Below are 23,883 nucleotides of genomic sequence, written 5' to 3' on the forward strand. Positions count from 1 at the left end.
ACATTATGTCACTTTACAGTTCACTAGAATGGATTCTCTCAATCTTGTAAATGATGTAAAATCATTATCTCATGTGTAAGACTGGAATTTACATGTTTGGAAGATTTGCTTGAGATCCCTTCACCATACTTCCTGTTAAATATGGAGGACTGGACAAAGGTATTAACTTCTGTAAAAGTGAAAAGGCACACACTCACAAGAACAAAAGGGATGGATAAAGAAAAAGCCATGTCTTTGAAGATACGAAGCACGTGGATGGGGGCACTGACTTGGCTGACCCAAGAAAGTCAGATCATGAGCTAGTGGGAGGGAAAGCCAAGAATCCACTTTGTTATACAGAAACTCCAAGAAGACCCAGAAACTGAGCTACTGGTAAGGGAAGCCAAGAAGCCACCCATTTTGTACCACAGAAACACCCAGAAGACCCAGATGCTTCCAGAGGTAGAGGCTAGGATGAAGCTAAAGACAGGGGATCGTGTTTCAGAAGCACCAGGACCTAACATCTCTTCAATTCAATATGGCTCTGCTTCCCTTCAATCCCTGTAGACGATTAGAAAGCATAAGGGAGAGACCTTTTGGGAAATAAGGGCGTGGGGTAGAGAAGGGATCCTGGAAAAGATGGGGCGGGTAACTTAAGAAAAAGATTAAATGAAAATATCGTAATCGATGTTGAGATTCTCCTTCCTTTACCTCCTTCCTCCACTCCAAAGGGCTGTTCAGTCAGATCTTTGAAGAAAAACTGCTAGGTTGCACAGCTCTGGGGAAGCCTTTCCTACACCATTTATGTGAATGATACCCATGGAGATGTACATGAAGGCCCTGGATCCAAAGCACCTTTGCAGAGAAATTGGACCAGTCCAAGACACAAGACCCAAAAGATAATGATGTCAGAAATTTACCAAAAGAGGGCTTAGCCAGGTCTCCTAATAGTGAAGGCAACCCTTTTCAAGCCCCTACTGGGAGAACAGAATCTTAGATCTGCTCTTGGAGATCCCATGCTTCAATATGAACCTCTAGCCAAGAATCACCAGATTGTGGAAGTCTCTAATATGGAAAGCAGAGACTGAAATACTTAGGAAGAAATCTTAGAAAAAATAATGCATGCAGGAAGAGAATTGCCGTCAATTGTATCAGATATGAGAAAATAATACATATATGGAAAACAGTTCTATCATGGTAAGAAATGTTCAGCAAGCAAAATGACCTCTTGGAAATTAAGAAATGTGCTAGCAAAAGGGCGCTTGAGTGCCCTGGTCAGTTAAGCATCTGACTCTTGGTTTTGGCTCAGGTTATGATCTTGGGGTCAGGATTTGGAGTTTCCTATTGGGCTCCACCGTGGGGAGTCTACTGAGATTAATTTTCCCTCTCCCCCACTCCCCAAATAAATCTTTTAAAAAATGATAACAAAAATGAAAACTTGATAGAACGTTTGAGATAAAACTGAATATTTATTCAGCTAATTCAGTAAATAAAGCAGAACCAAATTTTAAGTACAATTTTTCCATACCCATTTAAATAGAATTTTTAAAAAATTGACCAGTTCCAGAAATCTGACACCTGAAGAATATTTCTAAAAGTTGAGGTCAGAAGGAAAAGGGCAGGATATAATAAAACACAATTTAAGGAAACTCCCTAGAACTGAAAGATATGTGTTTTTACATTCAAAGGGCCCACTTAATGCCTGGAAAAATAAATGAAAATGAAATAAAAACTTATGCCTTACTACATCATCATGAAATTTCAGTGCTTTAGGATCCTATCTGATTATTAGCCAATAGAGTTAAATACATAATACGTTATATATTTAAATACACTCTGGAATAACCTTGGATCAAGCAGGAATTTAAAAGAGATAGAATTGAGGAATCAGTGGAAATAGGGATATGTAATAAAACCTACAGGAGGAAATTGTATTATCTCAAATATCCTTAGTATTAAATACAAACAATGGAAACCAAAGGAATCAAATGCTCATGAAATTAAGAAAGGACTATCAAAAAAGCCTGAGAAAGCATTACTAAGAATAAAATAAGACATTAATTAGAAAGCACACAAAAAAGACAGAATTAAAAACTGGTTTTGGGGGGAAAGTGTAAGAAGTTTGACTCCTACAATTTTTTCCAACCATGATGAGGAAAAAAATCAACAAGATCAGAAATCACAAAGGAGAAGTAATCACAGATATGAGTGAAAGTTAAAAGACTGCTGAGTGGAAAAATACTTAGGTGTCTGAGTGTTCTACTACAATTTTTATTAAAGTGAAAGATATTCACAGTCAAAGTTAAAAGCAATAGAATACAAAACTATGTACAGTGAGAACTCACTTTTAATAGACAAAATAAAAACATATATGCATGGACAAAATGAATAAACAGTATGAACAATGGCCATGTCTCATTCAGTCTAGGATTATGAGTGATTTTTATGTTTTGGCTTACATGGCATCTGGAATTTTTTGTTTTATAAGAAATATACTTAGTAGTTATTTTGCAAAAATTGTAATAAACATTTTTAAAAATTTAGGTTATTGACAGTAACTATTTTTTTTATTAACATATAATGTATATGTTTCAGGGGTACAGGTCTGTGAATCATCAGTCTTTCCCAGTTCACAGCACATACCCTCCCCAATGTCCATCCCCCAGCTATCCTATCCCTCCCACCTCCCTCCCCTCCAACAACCCTCAGTTTGCTTCTTGAGATTAAGAATCTCTAATGGTTTGTCTCCCTCTCTGGTTTTATCTTTCATTTTTCCCTCCCTTCCCCTCTGATCCTCTCTCTTGTTTTTCAAATTCCTCATATCAGTGAAATCATATGACAATTGTCTTTCTCTGATTGAATTGTTTTGCTTAGCATAATACCCTCTAGTTCCATCCATGTCATTGCAAATGGCAAGATTTCATTTTCTGATGGCTGCATAATATCCCATTGTGTGTGTGTGTGTGTATACATATACAGAATATATATATTTACAGAATATATATATATACACAGAAGATGTCATATATATATTCTGTGTATATATATTCTGTATATGTGTGTGTGTATATATATTTGTATATACATATATATGTATGTATGTGTGTGTGTGTGTGTGTGTATATATATATATATATATATATATATGACATCTTCTTCCATTCTTCTGTTGATGGACATCTAGGCTCTTTCCATAGTTTAGCTATTGTGGACATTGCTGCTATAAACATCCCAGTGCACATGCCCGTTCAGATCGTTACATTTGCATCTTTAAGGTAATTACCTAGTAGTGCGATTGCTGGGTCATAGGGTAGTTCTATTTTCAATTTTTTGAGGAACCTCCATGCTGTTTTCCAGAGTGGCTGCACCAGTTTGTATTACCACCAACAGTGTAAGAGGGTTCCCCTCTCTCCGCATCCTTGCCAACACCTGTCGTTTCCTGACTTGTTAATTTTAGCCATTCTGACTGGTGTGAGGTGGTATCTCACTGTGGTTTTGATTTGTATTTCCCTGATGCTGAGTGATGTTGAGCACTTTTTCATGTGTCTGTTGGCCATCTGGATGCCTTCTTTGCAGAAATGTCTTGAACAGTAACTGTTTAGTATAACATTTAAGGGAAAACAATTTTAAATTTCCAATTTGACTTTGCTGGTTCTATGCCCACGTGTGTTATTTTGTAGCAACTTACTTGTTGTGGTGTGTCATGTTATTTAAATGGCTGGGTGTTAGAAGGTGGGGGAGGGACAATAAAGTATCCCCCAAACTGAGGAGGAGCTTTGAGATTGGAAAACGAAGCAGGTGACTCCATTCAGTTTACAGGAGTTCTATTCAGGGTAACTTACTAAGGGGCTTCTTGGGGAGATGGATGATGCTTGGTAAAGGCACAATTATTCTCCAAGAAGTCCAGACTTTAGTCCACGGATTTTATAGAGGGAGGGGACCCACAGAAGGGAATTATAGTGAGATCAAAGTGTTCACGAGTACTTAACTGACAGCTAACCTTTAATCATTTGGCAGCACTGTGGATCAGGAAGGGGAAAGACTGTTCTGTCAAACAGAGTCCTAGGAAGCCAAAGCAAGCCTCCCCACATTCCTCACTTTAGTGGGCATTTCTAAGGAATGTGTATTACTCTCCAAGGGGCCTGGGACGTAACCCCGAGAGAAGGGAACATGAACATGAATAAGATGGAGTGTCAAAGATGGAGTCAGGATGGTCAGCACTCCCACACGGGACTATCATAGTATAGCAGAGTAAAGATCATTTTCTTCTTGGATGAGCTAAAGAAAGCCATTAGGGACAAACATTTTGGCTCTTAATTTCTTTATTAAAGGAAATTTTTATTATTAAGAAATGAACCATCCAAAAATAGATAATACAATGAACTCTTACATCCATCACCATCTTCCACAATTATCAATGCATCTTATTTTCTCCATTTACCCCCAACCTGTTGATGATTTTGAAACAAATACTAGGTACCATATCTTTTTGCTTATAAATGTTTCAGTTAGGATCTCTTTAAAAATAAAGATTTTTTTTTAAAAGATTACTACAGTGTCGTTATACTACTTAAAAATATTTATTTCTGGATATCAAATATCCAGGCAATGTTCAAGTTTGCTCAATAGTTTCAAATTCTTTACAGTGTATATCATTAGAAGCTAAAGTTTATCTAATTCTTAAGGGTTTTTTTCAGTATTTGATTCTTTGAATTTCTCTTCCAATTAATTTCATATTTTGACTGTAATTGATTGATGTCTGCTGTGCTCACTTCCCTTCTGGTAGGAGTTTAAGAGTTTTAATTTCTCTGGATTGGACAACTCAAAGGGAATTACATATGTAGTTAATTTTTTTGGTTAATATTTTTTAAGAAAATTCACTTGATAAAGTGTGAAGGAACTGCATGAAAATCATTCATAAAAGGGAATTGTGAAAAGGTTTTTTTAAAGATTTTATTTATTTTATTTGACAGATCACAAGCAGGCAGAGAGGCAGGCAGAGAGAGAGAGGAAGAAGCAGGCTCGCCGCTGAGCAGAGAGCCCGATGTGGGGCTCGATCCCAGGACCCTGGGATCATGACCTGAGCTGAAGGCAGAGGCTTTAACCCACTGAGCCACCCAGGCGCCCCAGTGTGAAAAGATTTTTTACAAAGAAAACAATACTATAATTTGTTATATATGCATTCTTAAAGGGATAATTGAGAGTTGACATCTCTCTTAGATTCAGTGAAACACTCTCTCCTGGTTTTTTTTCTAGCTTTGGTCTTTATTCTCAGAGCCCTTCGCTAGGTCCCCTTTCTCTACCTGATCTCTATATGTTTGGCTTCCTCGGGACTCAATTTTGAGCCTGCTTCCCTCTTGATGCCATCTTATGGGATCTCAGTAATACCCATGGTACTAAATGACATCTTTGTTGATTAATTTGATTAAAAAATACCTTCATGTAACAAGTATAAAAAACAACCAAAAACAAAGTAAAAAGACAAACGCTGCACTGGCTAAACAATTGCAACTTAAATCATAAAGAGTTAATATAGAGAGCTTCTTAGAAGCAGAAAGGAAAATAACCAGTAATCCTACAGAAAAATAAGATGAGAGCAGACAGATCACAGAAAAAGATGTAAAATTCACTTAAAAAGATAAAAAAAAAAACCTCTACCGCACTCAGGATAAGAGAATGCACATTAAAACTGTACCGAGATACCATTTTTATTATGTAGCAGTCCAGCAAAATTCTCAAAGTTTGACCGCATACTGTATTGATGACGCAACGGGAAAGTGAGAACTCTAGCACTCACTGGTGGACATTAAAAAAGGAAAAAACAAACAAACAAAAAAACACTCAGTAGAGGGGAATTTGGCAGTGTCAGGATTATATATGTATGTATACCTAGCCCCTAAATCCTGTTTATAGGAATTTAGCCCAAAGATACACTTGCAAAACTGTGAAAAGGCATAGACACAGAGCCATTCCTGGTGGCACTATTTATAATGTCAAACCATGGAAACAACTTAAATGTCCATCAATAGAGAACTGTTTGAATAAATTATGGTACATTCACTCAGTGAAGTAAGAAGACTATCTTTTTGAACTATCAGTGTAGGACACAGCCATATCAGGAAAAAGTGATACACAATATATACACATGTGTTATTACTTTAACATGAAGTTATAAAAAATGGATGTTTATTTGAAACTGTTCTATATTTAATTTTCTGTTACTTTTTAAAAAATATTTTATTTACTTGAGAGAGAGGGAGGGAGTGTGTACACACACACACACACACACACACACACACACACACACCACACCCCCCCCAGACTCCCCACTGAGCGGGGAACGGATGCAGGACCCTGAGATCATGACCTCAGCTGAAACCAAGAGTTGGGTGCTTAATCAACTAAGCTACCCAGGTGCCCCTAATTTTGTTACTTAAATGCTGTTATTTAAACAAAACTATAGAACTTGTTAACAGTGGTAATTATTAGTGATTGATAGGAACAACTGATGAAAAATGTGTGAGAAAAATATATTTATAATACTCACACATTATAAACATACAGAGGATAATTATACATTATCCCCTAATGCAGAAGTTTAACTTTTTTTTATAACTTTTTATTAGATTACTGTGTACTCTTTTTTTTCTTTTTATTGAGGTATAGTTGACACACAATGTTAATTTCAGGTGTATAGCAGAGTGATTTGACAAGTCCATATATTATACTCTGTTCACTGCAAGTGTAGCTACCATCTGTCACCCTACAATGCTATTACAGTACCATTGATTGTATTCCCAATGCTATACCTTTTATTGCCATGACTTATTCATTCCATAATTGGAAGCCTGGATCTCCCACTGCCCTTCACCTATTTTGCCCACCCCCCCCACCTTCTCCCCTCTGGTAATCGTCAGTTTGTTCTCCATATTTATGGTTCTGTTTCTGGTTTTGTTGGTTTATTGGTTTGTTTTTTAGGTGCCACATGTAAGTGAAATATGGCATTTGTCTTTCTGTCTGACTTATTTCTCTTAGCATAATACTCTCTAGATCCGTCCATGTTGTTGCAAATGATAAACTCTCATTCTTGTTTATGCCTGAGTAATATTCCATTGTGTATATGCATATACACACGTGCATGTGTGTGTGTGTGTGTATCCCATCTTTATCCATTCATCTGTAGATGGATACTTGAGTTGCTTTCATATCTTGGTTTTCTGTGTATTCTTAAGATGCATAAATGTAAGACTTTTGAAAAAGGATAATTAAATACAATAGAACTGCCTAACTGATATTGCCAATACTTAATTTAAAAAATGCCATTTTCTTTCTGTCATGTGGTACAGTGGGATACCTTTACTCTATTTGCTTTTTTGAAAGCATTTCTCTGAACTGTCTGCAGGTTTTCAATTTCTTTTATGTAGCAGTGAAACAACACAATCAGACATAAAGTTCACTTTGGTTGCTCTCCTTTTGTCAAACCCATGCTACACTGGTTCCTGGTATTAGTACAAAATGATGACAGCAAGCTGAATTTCCTCTCAACATTAGTGTTTAGGCATGGAATACTTAGGATTTTATGAGTCAAGACTCAGTCTTATAGGAATTCTTTTCCAGGTGCCAAATGCCCATCTCCTCTGTATATGTAGGTATGTTTAGGTAGACCAACTATTTGTCAATGAATTCCTTTGCATTCATTTATTCATCATGTAGCCTATCTGATATCTAAAATACTCATTTTTTTAAAGATTTTATTTATTTGACAGAGATCACAAGTGGGCAGAGAGGCAAGCAGAGAGAGAGAGAGGAGGAAGCAGGCTCCCTGCAGAGCAGAGAGCCCGATATGGGACTCGATCCCAGGACCCCGAGATCATGACCTGAGCCAAAGGCAGAGGCTCAACCCACTGAGCCACCCAGGTGCCCCAATACTCATCATTTTTTAACACTTGGAGCATACTGGATGTCATCATAAATTAAAACTTTCAGAGGGGCGCCTGGGTGGCTCAGTGGGTTAAGCTGCTGCCTTCGGCTCAGGTCATGATCCCAGGTCCTGGGTTCGAGCCCCACATCGGGCTTTCTGCTCAGCAAGGAGCCTGCTTCCTCCTCTCTCTCTGCCTGCCTCTCTGCCTCTCTGCCTACTTGTGATTTCTCTCTGTCAAATAAAAAAATAAAATCTTTAAAAAAAAACTCTTTCAGAGAAAATGGTTTTTAATGTGGAGCGGTCCTTAGAATTTGTAAAAAATAAAATTGGATATCAGATAAATTAAAATTTTAGTAAAGAAATTAAGCAAATCCTGTTTCACTTGGCTGCCTTGTTCTAGTGTTTTTGATTTGTATTGTTTTTGTTTTTGTTTTCTCGCTATATCTAAGTTTTTGTCACAATCTACACACTATACTGAATAATTCAGATGCAATCAGTTCATCCTTTTCTAAGTTTCTTATGGCTTCTGCAAAGCTCATCAAATTCAGTTTTGGAGAAACAATAAAGATTTGTTTTATTTTAATTTTTCCCTACACTTTCATCCTCATTGCATTTAGTGAGAACGTATCATATGCCAACCACCACCCTAAAGTGAGGTAGATACAGCTTTGACCAAAATTGGCAAAGTTCCTGCCCTTATAAAACCCATTATTCTGGAAGAAGCATAAAGATGTGCATTTTATTTTTTAAAAAGCAACTATCCCTATAGTTGGCTGGATAGGTTAAGTGTCTCCCTTTGGCTCAGGTCATGATCCCAAAGTCCTGGGACCAACCCTCCCCCTCCACCCCTCAGCAGGCAGTCTGCTTGTCCCTCACCCTCTGCACACCCCCCTCCAGCTCATGCTCTTTTTCTTGGGCACTCTTCCTAATAACTAACTAAGCAACTAGATTGAGGTTTGATTTGCAGGTAATAAAATGCATATAAGTGTATATTTCAATGATTTTTTTTTTACAAATGTATGCACCCATATAATTGCTACCATAATCAAGATACAGAATATTTCTATCATCTCAGATCATTTATCCCTATTCTAGTTAGTCCTTCCTTGACATGTGTTTTGTCACTATAGATTACATTTTTCTTTTTTAGAGTTTCATATAAATGGAATCCTATTCTTTTGTGTATACTCTTAATTTCCTTTGCTTAATATAATGTTTTTGGAGATTCATGTTTCTGTGGGTCAAGTGGTTTACCCCCTTTTGTTGGTAATTATTATTACATTTTACAGATATGCTACAAATTGTTTAGCCATTCACCAGTTGATGAACATTTGGGTTGTTTCCAGCTTTGGGTTATTGAAATTTTTTTTTTAAGATTTTGTTTATTTATTTGACAGAGAGAGATCACAAGTAGATGGAGAGGCAGGCAGAGAGAGAGAGAGAGGAAAGCAGGCTCCCCGATGAGCAGAGAGCCCAATGCGGGACTCGATCCCAGGACCCTGAGATCATGACCTGAGCTGAAGGCAGTGGCTTAACGCACTGAGCCACTCAGGCGCCCTGGTTATTGAAATTTTTAAAAATTTCTTTATTTGAGAGAGAGAGCATGAGCATTGGGGGGGGGGGGGGGCTTAAGAGAAGCAGTTAGTGGGGCTTTGTGCCTGATCCCAGACCCTGCAATCATGACCTAAGCACAAGGCAAATGCTTAATCGACTGAGCCAGCCACGTGTCCCTCCAGTTTTGGATTATTAAAAATGCAGCTATGAAAAGTAATGTACTATTGGACACATTTTCATATTCCTAAGAAAATACCTGGGAGTGGAATTGCTAGATCAAGTGGTAAATGCATGATTAATTTTCTGGTAAAAGACAAACTGTTAAAGTGATTGTACCATTTTGCATTCTCATCAGTAACTTAGGAGAGATCCAGTTGCTCCAAGTCCTTGTCAACGTTTGGTGTCGTCTTTTAAATTTTGGCCATTTTAATGAGAATATAGTGGTAAAAGTGGCTTCTTACCCCTGTCAGTCTACTTACATAATCCCAACTTAAAATAGATCATTTTATTAATAAATTTTAAGAAAAACTTAAACATTTACAAGTCTGAAAGAAAATGGCTTGCTTGATTCTGCAGATATTTTGTTTCAATTTTCCCTCAAGAACCCTCCAGGCTCTCTAGAAAAACATAAATCCTGTGTCAGGCAGCACTAGCTCCACGGAGCTCACAGCTAGGCTCTCCTTGCAGGGCCACAACTGCTAAGGTCTACAATTACTTTCCTCGCTTTTTATTTTTCGTCTCAGCATCACCTTTTTAAGAATTTCTCTGGGAGGCGCGCGGGGCGGGGCGGGCTCTGAGACTCCCTCCGCTAGCTCCACCCTTTACCGGGACCCGCCCACTACCCGGGACTAGGCTTAAGGCAGGAGATGGAAGGTAGCTTCCGGTCTCGCGATTGGCTCTAATCCCGCGAGAAGAGAAGACGGCTACCCGGTGGCGGTGGTGAGGGAGGGGGTGTGGCCGGGGCGTGCGAAGTCCCCAGGAGTGAGGGGGGGGGCGGGGTCGCGCGCACCCGGCGTACGCATGCGCGCACGCGGCCAGTCGGGCTGGGCTGAGAGGGGAGGGGGCGGCGGTGGCTGCGGCTGAGGCGGCGTCGTTATTTCCGCGGTGTGGACGGTTCGTGGCGGCGCGGGTGGCTACGGGAGAAGTAGGTAGGGACCGCCGGTGCAGAGGCATTGAAACTCCCTCCCTCCCGTGTCCTAGAGCCGCAGCCCCCCGCGCGTGTGGCGGACCCTGGGGACGCCAGGTCACCCTGCGGCCCCGGCCCTCCCGCCGCGCTTCAGGTAGGAGCTGCAGGCTCCCCGTGTCCATTGCCCGCCGAGGCCCCGGCCTTGCCCAGTGTTGCCCGGGCGACCACCCGGTACCGGGCGTGCCCGCCCTCCCGCGCGACGACAGCTCTGTCCTTGCTTCCGCACCGTGTGGGGCCAGGGCCGGGCCCGGCTGACCCGCGTAGGGCGGACGTGGGGCGGGTCCCCGCCTCAGGTGCGCTGCCATCCCAGGCCGGGCGGCTAGGTCCCCTGCCCCGCGCTCCCTCACTCCGTCCCCGCTGTGCGAGGCTATGCGGGGGTCCTGCCGGGCCGGGGAAGAGGTTGGCCCAGAGAGCTCGGGCAATGTGAGGTACCACCCCGACTTGAATATAGTTGCCTCGTGGGCTCCCGGGCTGCGAGAGGGGACTCTGAAGAGTGCCTTGGTCATTTGTGGCCAGTGTGGAAAGTTGGAAGCTCGAGTTGATTTTGTTTAGATCAGTGGTGGGGTGGCTTCTAATTTTTTTCCTTGGATGGTGGGAAGGCAAACTCTTAAAGCCTTGGTAGGTGCTGGGCTGTTAGTAAATAAGCAACAGTAGTGTTAATATAAGATTTAATTGCATTAAGATTTTTTCCCCCCAGTGTCATCCTCAAACTCAGATGAGGTCTGGCAGTTTAGTAAGACTTCCGTCCAGTACTTGAACGCACACACATGCCTTGCAAATACTCTTGCCCTGAAAGCCACAATCTCTTTTACACCAGTGTTAATTTTATAGGCATTATGGTCATGAAAGCTTCTGTAGAAGATGATGATTCGGGATGGGAGCTCAGTATACCAGAAAAGATGGAAAAAAGCAATACAAGCTGGGTGGACATAACCCAAGATTTTGAAGAAGCTTGTCGAGGTGAGTTTGAATTTTTAGACTAGAAATTCAGAATCTGGGAAAAGGTAAAATAAAGTCTTGATTGCTATTTGTAGACTAACTCAGTAAATGAAATCAACAGGTAAGTGTGGCGTATCAAGTTTGTTCACCACACTTACTCATTCTCTACCCTCTAATTTTAACTTTCATTTAAAGCCAGTCGGTATTCCGGGCGCCTGGGTGGCTCAGTGGCTTGAGCCTCTGCCTTCTGCTTGCATCATGGTCTCAGGGTCCTGGGGTCAAACCTCTGCTCAGCAGGGAGCCTGCTTCCTCTTTCTCTCTGCCTTCTCCTCTGCCTACTTGTGATCTCTCTCTCTCTCTCTGTCTCTGTCAAATAAATAAATAAAATCTTAAAAAAAAAAAAGCCAGTCAGTATTTGATAGTGCATGAAATACTGGTGTTGAAGCAGTTGCTTCAATTTTTCTAGCTTTAAGTAACAGAAAGTGCATGGCAATAATTACAAATTGTGGAAATATGAGTTGTATTGACCTAAAGATGGTGGTAGTATTGTATAGTTGAGGTTTTTAAATAATAAAGTCACATTATTCACTGCTCAAGAAGGTCCAGTGACTTCCTATTGCAGGTAGAATAAAATCTTTATTCCATCCCCATAGCCTGTATGGTCTGGTGCCTGCCTACCACTGACTTCATTTTTGTACCACTGCACCACTAGGCTCATTATGTTAGTCACACCAACCTTTTTATGTCATTAAGCACATCAGGGCAGTTTCCCCTCTGACCTCTGCATATTTCTTTTTCTGTGTCTAAAACTGCTTTGCCTCCAGGTCTTCACGTACCTGGCTCCTTCCTGGCGGGTTGCAAGGATATCTCAAAACAACTAATCTAATTAGATTTAACCCTGTTCTTTCCAGCTCCACTTCAGTTGAATCACTCTGTTTTATTTTTATCATAATACTTACCTACTGTCAGAAACTGTGGCTTTCAGTTATTTCTTATTTATTGTCAGCCTTACCCAATGGAACATAAGCTCTGTGAGTGCAGAGATCTTGTCTGTAACCCTACTACACAGAACGTTGCCTGGTACATAGTAATAGTTTAATAAATGCATAGGCGTAAGTGATTAGAGAAATGAGCATGTTTGTTGTTGCAGGGGAATGAGCCTTAGGGAGAGACTGGAAAGAGAAAGGAACAAATGGTGAGGGGGGTGCCTGGGTGGCTTCGTTGGTTAAGCATCTGCCTTCCACTCAGGTCATGATCCTAGGGTCCTGGGATTTAGCCCCACTTCTCTGCTGAGCAGAGAGCCTGCTTTTTCTGCTCCTTCTGTGTGCTCCCCCTCCCCCCACTTGTGTTTTCTTGCATGTTGCTCAGGGATTCTGCCTTTCCCTCAAATAAATAAAATTTTTTAAAAAATGGTAGAGTGAGGGGCGCCTGGGTGGCTCAGTGGGTTAAGCCGCTGCCTTCGGCTCAGGTCATGATCTCAGGGTCCTGGGATCGAGCCCCGCATCGGGCTCTCTGCTCAGCAGGGAGCCTGCTTCCTCCTCTCTCTCTGCCTGCCTCTCTGCCTGCTTGTGATCTCTCTGTCAAATAAATAAATAAAATCTTTAAAAAAAAAAAAATGGTAGAGTGAGAGCTTGAATTTGAAGAGAGGGTAGGATCAAGAACATGCTAGAGAAATTAACTTGCGGGGGGGTGGGGGTGCCTGGGTGCCTCAGTTGGTTGAGCGTCTTCCTTCAGCCCAGGTCATGATCTCAGAGTCCTGGGATTGAGCCCCACATTGGGCTCCCTGCTCAGTGGAGAGCCTCCTTTTCCCACTGCCTGCTGCTAACCCTGCTTGTGTGTGCGCACTCTCTCTCTCTTACTCTCGCTAATCTCAAATAAATACAATCTTAAAAAAAAAATTAGTTTAGGGGAAAAGAATGAGGAGTTACTGAGACAGGAGGAACTGAGGTTAGGATTGGTGAAGAAATATATATATATATATACACATACATATATATATATGTTTTTAAGATTTTATTTGAGAGAGAACGAGGATGAGTGAGGGGAGAGGTAGAGGGAGAAGTAGACTTCCTGTGGAGCAGGGAGCCTGGTGTGAGATTTGATCCCAGGTCCTGAGATCCTGATCTGAGCAGTAGGCAGATGCCTAATGGACTGAGCCACCCAGGTGCCTGAAACAGGTATATTTCTCAGCAGATTGGGAGGAATGCATGCCTCGATGAGTTCTCTCTTTTTTTTTTTTTTTTTTTTACTGAATCAGGTTAAGTCTTTGGTGCTGGTGAGACGGAGTGTTTAGTGCTCTTGAGAGGAGAAGTAGAGACTTGGAGCAGCTGCAGGTGGAAAGGGAGCCAGCTGAGTATAAGCAAAATGTTAAATCATGTGCCTGCCCTTTTATTGTTTTGAAATACATGTCCAGTTAAAGTATGCCTACGTGAAATTGTGGAAAGAACATTACACTGGAAATTGGGGGACTGCCCATATCTGTCTATCCAAGGAAGAAAGAAGTGTAAGTTACAGTATCATTTTTGTTCCCAGAGGTTTTTTGTTTTGTTTTTTTTTTTTAGATTTTATTTATTTTTTTGACAGAGAGAAACACAGTGAGAGAGGGAACAGAACCAGGGGGAGTGGGAGAGGGAGAACCAGGTAGCCCATTGTGGGGCTCCATTCCAGGACCCCAGGATCATGACCTGAGCTGAAGGTAGCTGCTTAACAACTGAGCCACCCAGGCACCCCTGTGCCCAGAGATCTTAAACTGTTAGTGGATTATACCCATCATCTTGTACTGATGTTTAAGTGATCTGTATTAGAGAGCTGTCATTCTGAACCTAAATGGAAAAGGTTTTATGAAGTTCATATGACTTCAGTTGGGCCTTAAGGGAGTGGTCGAATTTTTATGTGAATGTGAGGGAATTGTTCTAGACTGAGATGAACTATTACAGCCAGAGTTCAGTGAGAGTTTGATGTTTGAGGAAGAGTGAATAATTTTGCTTCTTAGTGGAGGGAACCTTGAATTGGCAGCATGGTTTAATCCCTGCTTCAGTGGGGGATGAAGAGGGGGCTAGCATGTCATTTTGTTGCCAACCTCAAACCGTCCTATTAACGCTTCCATAATTAGCTCTTGCATTGTCTGAAGTGGCACGGATATGAGGTATACTTGAAACTAAAAAGTTGATATAGAAGTGATTTTCCTTTACATATAGATACACGGCTAAAGGCTGTTGGCAGCTCTTACGCTGTGATATTATTCGTTTTCTCTTCTTGAAATAATCAGATTCATAGCATCAATTTAATTTAGACTTGTAGCAACTTTCCAAGAACTAAATTTAAAACAAATATTGTTATACCCTTTAACTGTTACAGTGGTCTTTCCTCTTTAGTAATAGTGTGATGGCATTTGGCTAGACTTTGGTGATTGTTTTTTTGGTACCAGAATGAATGAATGAATGAATAAACAAACAAACAAGCAAGCAAGCAGGCATAGTGATGACAGTGTTTTTTATGTACATTTCTACTTGTTAGTGACTCTTCAGAGTCTTCTGGACCAAATTCTAATTTCATCACTTCTTTTATTTCCTGTTAGGCAGATGGCACACATTCCCTTCATGTTTCCTATATCTGATATTGAGACACTTGGTTTCTGTTTTTTTTCCCCTGAAATTATTTTGAATATATGGTGCCATTACTGTATGTACTATATGTGCCTGATACATGACATGTCATTTATCTAAACAACACCTCTGAGCTTTGCTTCTTTAGGAAACTTTGCCTAATTCAAACCATCTCATTGACTCCATAAAAAGCCTTTTATCTTCGTATTTCATTTCGTTGTCTAAAGTTAGGTGCTTTCTGAAGTATAAACCCACAACTTAGAAATTTTACTTAAACACAGATGATCATAAAATACACATTGCTCTTTCTTCTACCTACCAGATTCCCTTCTTCCACACGCTCTGTGGATAGCCAACAACCTCTCTTAGGATGATGACATCATTAAATGTCTAGAACCCAGAGGTAATCTAAGTTTGGCTATTATTATTTCCATTCTTTTGAGCTTTAGTCTAGAACGACATGTGTCTGTCCTGTTATCCCATGTCCTTCTGTCTTTGATGGCTTCACTCATCCATTCTTAGTCTGTCTTTCTCATAGGCCCTATGGTTTAAAGCCTCCTCACCTACCCCAGTTTCTTCAACTCTGCCCAGTACTTTTGGGAACTCCTTTTATTAATTTCTCTTCCCTCTTTTAAAATCCAGGATTTTTTAAGCTTCTTGTTTCTTTTCCTTTCTGTATTGTCTTCTCTCATTTAGAACATTGTAGGTGGCCTAATATATACTTGTTTAAAGAATGAATAATATTTTAAGGCCATATTTCTTCAAATTAGAGAGTATCTGGATCTTGTACTTCAGAGTTTTGAGAACCACTGCATTACATTAAATGCTGTCATTTTGGGTGATTGCCTGAAACCAACATAATTATGAACACAAGACTGGGCACTGAAATTATAGCAGTACTTGGTTATAATGTTATTACCCATTTGGTAATCTATAATCTTTTAAAAAAAATTATCAAACTGATTGCATAACATTTAATAGTTACCTTAGAAAAAAATGTAGATTCTTAATAAAACTTTCATGGACTCCTCTTCCTCTGAATTCATAAACCCCAGTTTGAGAATCATTGTTCTAGGAATTTGCTGTTAGCACTTTATTCCAAGAAGAAAAAGATGAGTAGAAATTGTCTTGGTGAAAGATCTGGGCAACCTGTAAAATACTTTTTTTTTTTTTTTTTTTTCAGTGATTTTGATTTTGGTGATGAAAATTATGTTTTTCTTGTTACATCTTTTTTTTTTTTTTAAAGATTTTATTTATTTATTTGATAGAGAGAGATCACAAGCAGGCAGAGAGGCAGTCAGAGAGAGAGGAGGAAGCAGGCTCCCTGCTGAGCAGAGAGCCCGATGCGGGGCTCCATCCCAGGACCCTGAGATCATGACCTGAGCTGAAGGCAGCGGCTTAACCCACTGAGCCACCCAGGCGCCCCTTTCTTGTTACATCTTATCAAGAATGTTTTCAGTGGTAGAGTGTAGGTGGGCTGGGCAGCACTGGTAATTATGGGTCACTGTAGATCAGCAATTATCAGGATTGATTTTGCCCTGCAAGGAACATTTCCCAGTGTCTTTTGACATTTTTGGTTGTCACAGTAGGAGGCGGGCTGCTACTGATGTCTGGTGGTACACACCAAGGATGCTGGACAGGATAGCCCCCACAAAGAAGTAATTATTTTGCATAAAATGTCAATAGTGCTACGTAGTTCACTCTGTTTAGATTATTTTCAATAACATTCAACTACCATTTAACCTTTCTGACTCTGCATTCTTCAGGAAAGGAACATATGGATGGAGGTCTTAACACCTCTAACAACTAGCATTGACATACAGCAGGTTATGGGAAGAGAATGATACCCTTTGATGCACTTTGAGTTCTCTCTTCATGTTTGAATGCATCTTACCAGATTTTCTCTTTAGTCAGGCAGGTATGTGTATCCTCCTTTATGTTGGTAGTTTTTGGTTAACAGAAAGGGGTCTTCAGAAGTCATCACTTCCCTATTTTGGCTGGTTATTTCACTATCCATAATTCTAGATAGATATGCTTTACTGCTAGTTCTTAATTCCTTGCATTCATCAGTTTGGCATCATCTAGGACTTCTATCCATATTGGTGCCAAATCTATCCATGTAGTTGTAGCTACATTATGAATATTCAGATATTATCATGGCTGAGCCAAAGAGTAAAGTTTTTATTACTTTTTCCTTCCTGCACAGTTCTGTGTTACACAAAAATTTTTTTACCCAAAACCTATGTATTTATCATTAATTCTACCTTAGTCTCCTTACCCCTTTTCTAAATCTCCTTAAGACATTCAGATACCTCGGACAAACTGTCATTTTCGTCTCTTTGAAGAAATTTCTCCTCAAGCCTTTTACTTACTGCTCCAGTCTGGACTTCTTGCCTTTGTACATCGTGTAATCCTGAGGTCATCAGTCTGGGTTTCTTACTTTATCAAGATTAGACATTTTTGGGGCCGTGGGTGGCTCAGTCGTTAAGCGTTTGCCTTAGGCTTGGGTCATGATCTCAGGGTCCTGGGATCGAGCCCCCCATCAGGCTCCCTGCTTGGCGGAGAGCTTGCTTCTCCCTCAACCACTCCCAGGGCTTGTGTTCCCTCTTTTGCTGTGACTCTCTGTCAAATAAATAAATAAAATCTTAAAAAAAAAAAAAAAAATTAGACATCTTTATTCTCCTCCTGAGTAGAGAGCATGGGAGATAGTTTTTTGAGGCTCTGAATGTCTGAAAATGTCTTTATTCTGTCCTCCCAATTTATTGATAATATAATATTTCTGTATACCTTTGATAATTTTGAGGGCATGACCCATTGATGTTTTTGCAGTGATGTTGCTATTAGGAAGTTTGATGATATTCTGATAACTTTCATATATAATCTTTTACGATTTCTCTTTGATCCTGTATACACACCTTTCACTGAGGTTTGCCTGGTTGACAGCTCTGAGGTCCTCTCATCCTTCAGTTCTAGGAAACTTAATTATTCTATTTCCTCATTGGATTTTTTGTTATTTTTGTTTTTGTTTTTGTATTCTCCTTAGGGAGTGTCTATTTTTTGGAACAACCTTTGGGAGGTGCTTGATCATGAGAGTGGAGCCCACATGAACGGGATTAGTCCCTTCTGCTATTTTAGGTTACCGCAGAAAGATGGCCGTCTAGCAAGTGGGCCCTCACCAAATATCTGCTGGTGCCTTGATCTTGGACTTTGCAGATTCTAGAACTGGGAGAAATAAACGTTTTCTTTATAGGCTGCCCAGCTTATGGTATTTTGCTGTTGTTGTTGTAGCAACCTGAATGGACTATAAGACTCTTCCAAACTTACTGTATTTTTCTTTTCTGCTGTAATGTTCTTTATTTTTAAAATTTCTTTTTTCTTAATATTCTTCCTCCCTTTTTTAAAAAAAAGTAAAGTGTCCTGTTTCTGTCTCAGGGTTGCACTTTTTTATCTCGCTAAGAATAATAGTTCTTTTGAGTGTTTGTTCTTCTACATAGTATCTTTCCTCCAACTAGTCTTTTCTTTTTTTAGTTTGTTTCCTTTAGTTTGTATCTTTTGGGCATTACTTCAAATATCTAAGAATTCTCTGTTGCATGTCTAAAGGTAGGAGACCAAAAAGCCAATTGGAAGTTCTGAATTTTTGGTGGGACTTATTGACAGACCATCGCTATCAAGTGATCTGACTTGGCTTTGTTTTTGTTTTTGTTTTTCTTTTTTTTCTGGACTGGCTTTATGGTAAAGAACATCTGATATAGAGGAGACAACTCATAAGAGACTCTTCATCTCACGAAACAAACTGAGGGTTGCCAGGGAAAGAGGGGTAGGGGACTGAGGGTGGTTGGGTTATGGACATTGGGGAGGATGTCTGCTATGGTGAGTTCTGTGAAGTGTGTAAACCTGCCAATTCACAGACCTGTACTCCTAGGGCTAATAATTCACTATAGTTAATAAAATTTTTTTAAAAATTAAAAAATAAATATGAATAAAATTTAAAAAATGTGATATAAGTTATTTAGCTCTTTCTACTTGGAAAGATTTGTATTATACATTTTGTTGCTATTATAGAAATAGATATATGTGAATATTTTTCATATAATATGAAAAAATAATAAATGCATAAATATGATAAATAAAATTCTATTCATATTTCTATAAACATATTTCTAAAGATTGTATTTAGAAATTGTATTTGGCAAATTTATCTAATCTTCTGCCTTAAAGTTGAAGCTCTGGCTTGATTGCCTACTATTTAACAGTTAAGTGGGGAAGAGATCTCGGGTTCTCACATACTTGCTTAATGCCCCCTCTTTCCATACTGTACCTGGCCTTCCAGTAACCTTATGTCTCTGGAGATGGTTTTGCCCTCTTCAAAAAAGTTTTCAGTATGTGGGGTTAGGGAGGGCCAGTTATCCTCTGTAAATAGGACAGGGTTCTGTGTTGTCCTGACAGCTCAGTCCTCCATGTTTTAGCCTTCCTTTAGCTGCACTTTTAGTTGCAAGCAGTAAGTCAGGTTGGTTTTTGCTTTCTTCAATCCTGGTTTTAGGATTCTGCTTTCTCAACTTTGCTAAATAACTACTTAATTTGTCTTTTTATTTACAACTTTCCCCAATTTTATTGTACATGTTTTTCTTCTTTGGAGTGTATACCTTTCTTAAATACACACACACACACACACACACACACACTTCCTCTGGTTGTTTTAATGAGATTTCAGGAAGGAATTAAAAGTAGTTGCAGTTTGCCACCTTTACTGCATGGTAAACCTTAATTGGTTCATTTAAATATCACTATTACAATGATACTGATTTCAATTGTATCATTCAACCTACTGATTCAGTAGGGGTTCATAGGGTTCCTAGGTGGGAACTTAACCATCATTTATAATGTTATGGGTGGAAATCTGTTCAACGATCTATAACTTCAGTTTACACATCTCTTCACTTATAAGATGATAAAATTTATTTGCCTTGTCATATAGATACATGTTTCTCTCTGTCCTGTAAGAATTTTTTCTCAGGAGAGTGATCATATATGCTTCAAGTGCTTAGTACTGCTGCATACCCAAAATCGACCACAAGTTATGATTTGTTACTCATTTCTAAGACAAAAGGAACGATGTCCAGTAAGATGTTAAGAAATTCTGGGACCCGGGGCACCTGGGTGGCTCAGTGGGTTAAGCCTCTGCCTTCGGCTCGGGTCATAATCCCAGGCTCCTGGGATCGAGCCCCACATTGGGCTCTCTGCTCAGCGGGGAGCCTGCTTCCCTCTCTCTCTCTCTGTGCCTGCCTCTCTGCCTACTTGTGATCTCTCTGTGTCAAATAAATAAAAATCTAAAAAAAAAAAAAAGAATTCTCTCCTTCCCTCTCCCTCTGTTGTCACCCCCACTCACATGTAAAAAAAAAAAAAAAAAAAAAAAAAGACTGGGACCCACAAAATGAGTTAAATTTTCTCACACAACAGATCTGTTCATGAGTGAGAATATGAATGAGAGTGAGGATAAAAGAAAAAGGCAGTTTATTGTCAAGGTAGTAAAAAAAAAAACCTTGAATCATCAGCTTTTCCTCGTATCTAATTTTTTCCTTTGCTCTGAGTGTTTTATGTACTGCTGCACCTACTTAAGGCTTTAACATAAAAGTAGAAGTAACTATTTTTTATCACTGTGTTAACTTAGTTCAACTGTTTGGTGTATCTGTGATCCCTGGGATCCTCGAGACCATTTCAAAGGTTATGGAAGGTCAAAACAATTTCCATGGTAAAACTATTTCCATATAATAATGAGATGTTAACTTGCTTTTTTGACTCATTCTCTTTATTAGTACTGTGGAATTTTCCAAGGACTGTGTGATGTGTGATGATTTCATTGCTCTGTTAATGATAAATGTAAAACATCCTTCTCACTAAATTTTTTGAGACTTGCAGCCTAGTTGGATAAGACGCAAACTACTCAGGTCTGTAGTGCTGTAGAATATCACGATTCTGTGTCCATTTGTTGATCATGCAGTGAGAGGGCTTGCACTCTGCTTAGTTGAGTAAATTTTAAAGTTTCCTGCCTACAGTTTACTGTGATCTGATTGTTGATGTTCTTTTTTTTTCCTTTTAAGATTTATTTATTTATTTATTTGAGAGAGTGGGAGAGAGCACACGCATATGTATGTGTGAGGAGGAGCAGAGGGAAGAGGGATAAGCAGACTCTGCACTGAGTGTGGAGCCAAGGTGGGGCTCATTCCCAGGAATCTGAGATCATGATCTGAGCCAAAATCAAGAGTTGGTTGCTGAGCACCCAGACCTCTCTGATTACTGGTATTCTGAGGGACCTAATGAGAGTCAGCTAGTTCAGCCCTTCATTTTACGGATAGGAGCCCAAGGCCCAGAGTGATTGGCTTGCTTTTAGGTCTGTGGAGTGTTTTAGGTTTAATGAAGCTATTTGGTACCCAAATCTACCTTAAGTATTTGATAAATTATTATAGCAGTTCTCAAAGTTTTTGGCCTCAGGATCCCATTATACTTTTTTTTTTTTTAAGATTTTATTTATTTATTTGACAGAGGTCACAAGTAGGCAGAGAGACAGGCAGAGACAGAGACAGGGGGAAGCAGGCCCCCTGCCAAGCAGAGAGCAGGACTTGGGGCTTGATCCCAGGACCATGGGATCATGACCTGAGCCAAAGTCATCCAGAAGCACCTAGGATCCCATTATACTCTTAAAAATTACACTTTTAAACTCTTAAAAATTGTTTGTGTTAACATATGTATAGTTTACTGTATTAAAATTTAAAGCAAATTTTAAAAATAGGAATTCATTAAAAACAAATATAAATCCATTGCATGTTAACATGGTTTTTAATGAAAATAAATATTTTTCAAAGCAGAATGACTTACAAGAGTGGAGTTTTATATTTTTGGAAATCTCTTTATGTCAGCATAACAGAGGGTGCCTGAATTCGTTATCTGTGTATGTGCTTGAAGTATATAAGGTAAATTTGGCCTCACCCAATATGTAGTTGAAAAATGGAGGAAACTTTAAAGATAATTGTGGATCCTCTTCTTTGATATGACAGTGCAACAAAACTTGACAGGTGGTAGTTTCTTAAAGATTAACTGTGATGTGGAATCTGAAGACATATGAGTGGACTTTCTTTGTTACATTAAAATCCACTGGTCTGCCTTGAACTTTGAATGGATCTTTTATCCATGCCTGATTTTGGAACATTTGTTGCCATTTGGAAAATATTCGTTCACTGAGTTAAGCAGATCTTCCAAATGCTGATGAAATTACATAATACTGAAAAGCACATTTGTTAATACACCACCAGTATCATCAGAAAAGTATTTTTTAAGTATTGGGAATCTATCAGTTTCACAGTGTCAGATATGTTTCTCCAAATTCTAATTTTTGCCTAAAAGCTCAAATTTTATTATTGGCAACACAAATGTCAGTTGTTTTTCTTAAAGCAACAGACTCATTTATTTTCAAGAAAAGGACATATTTTCATATCTGAATAAGTACATTTTGGCCGTTGTTCAAGTAAAAAATGGTGTTCCATATTTGTGCAAGTGCTTCTCCTTAAGACAACATCTTATATTGGTATGCAGCAAAAGTGTTTGTTTATAACTTTCCATTTTGTCAAATAGAATATTTAAAAGATGTACTCAGAGATTGAGATTTAATCAGGTAAGTCAGGGCCAGCACTAGAAGGAGGTGATTGAGGCACCTAGGGTGTAAAATTTAAGAATTTGCTAACTGAAAGTGAGTCACTCTTTAAATTTCACATGGAGGTGCTTTACTTGCTGTACCCTGGACCCAGTCCTGAGGTTAATAATTTTACTGCTTCATCAAGGACCTCTTAAGTGAAATTAAAAAAAAAAAATTGTCTTTTTAAACTACAAGTGCATGGAGGTAAAGAATACACTGTTGAGCTTGGGGCCACTTTTTAAATTTGTGCTGAAACTAAAGTAGTGTAGCCCCACCCCCCATTTAAAAATTTTTCCTTTTTATGCATTGCTTTTGCATCCTCAGTGCAAATGTCAACACAATGAAAAAGACAACATTTTAGTATTACTATAAAAGTAATTTTTATCTATTCGAGAGAGAGAGAGAGAGATCGAGTGAGCGGAGCACACCAGTATGTGCACAAGAGAGCAGGGGTGGAGGGGCAGAAGAAGGAGAGAAAGCATCATAAGCATGCTCACCGTGGAGCCCAACACGGAGCTCAGTCTCACAACCCTGAGATCATGACCTAAGCTGAAATCCAGAGTTGGATGCTTAACTGACTGAGCCACCCCTGTGCCCTGATTTACTATGAAAGTAATTTTAATATTACAGACACCACCTGGGTTCCCAGACCATCTTTGAGAACTGCTGAAAACTAGTGCTTTGCACCTTCCACAAGATTTGACCATCAATACTTAAGCTACTTAAAATGTTGTAGTAGTGGTTCTCACCTACCCTGCACATTGAAATCACCTTAGAGCTTTTAAAAACCACTGCCGAGGGCCCCACCCCTAGAATTTAATTGGTTTAGGGTGCTGCTTGGACGCTGGGATTTTCCGGAGTTCCAAAGTTGATACCAGTATGCACCCAAGGTTGGGACTTGTTTTATAGGGTTTGAATACTGTTTTGATTAGCTGTTTACTCATGTTTTCTACATTGAAATAAATGTAATTTTAAAAAACAACTTTGGTACTGTTCCTGGGACAAAAAGAGG

General features: G+C 39.4%; 1 protein-coding gene across 1 annotated transcript in view; it reads left to right on the top strand.

Annotated features, from left to right (window-relative positions):
- Positions 1 to 11,471: 11,471 nt before the first annotated feature.
- NAA35 (N-alpha-acetyltransferase 35, NatC auxiliary subunit) overlaps positions 11,472 to 23,883 on the top strand; it is a 94,549-nt gene continuing 82,137 nt past the window's right edge. The window contains 1 exon segment of the mRNA XM_047698881.1: positions 11,472 to 11,600. Within this exon segment, the coding sequence (XP_047554837.1) occupies positions 11,477 to 11,600 (124 nt within the window). The 5' untranslated portion in view covers positions 11,472 to 11,476.

This window comes from Lutra lutra, chromosome 13 (genome assembly GCF_902655055.1).
Source record: "Lutra lutra chromosome 13, mLutLut1.2, whole genome shotgun sequence".
Taxonomy (NCBI): domain Eukaryota; kingdom Metazoa; phylum Chordata; class Mammalia; order Carnivora; family Mustelidae; genus Lutra; species Lutra lutra.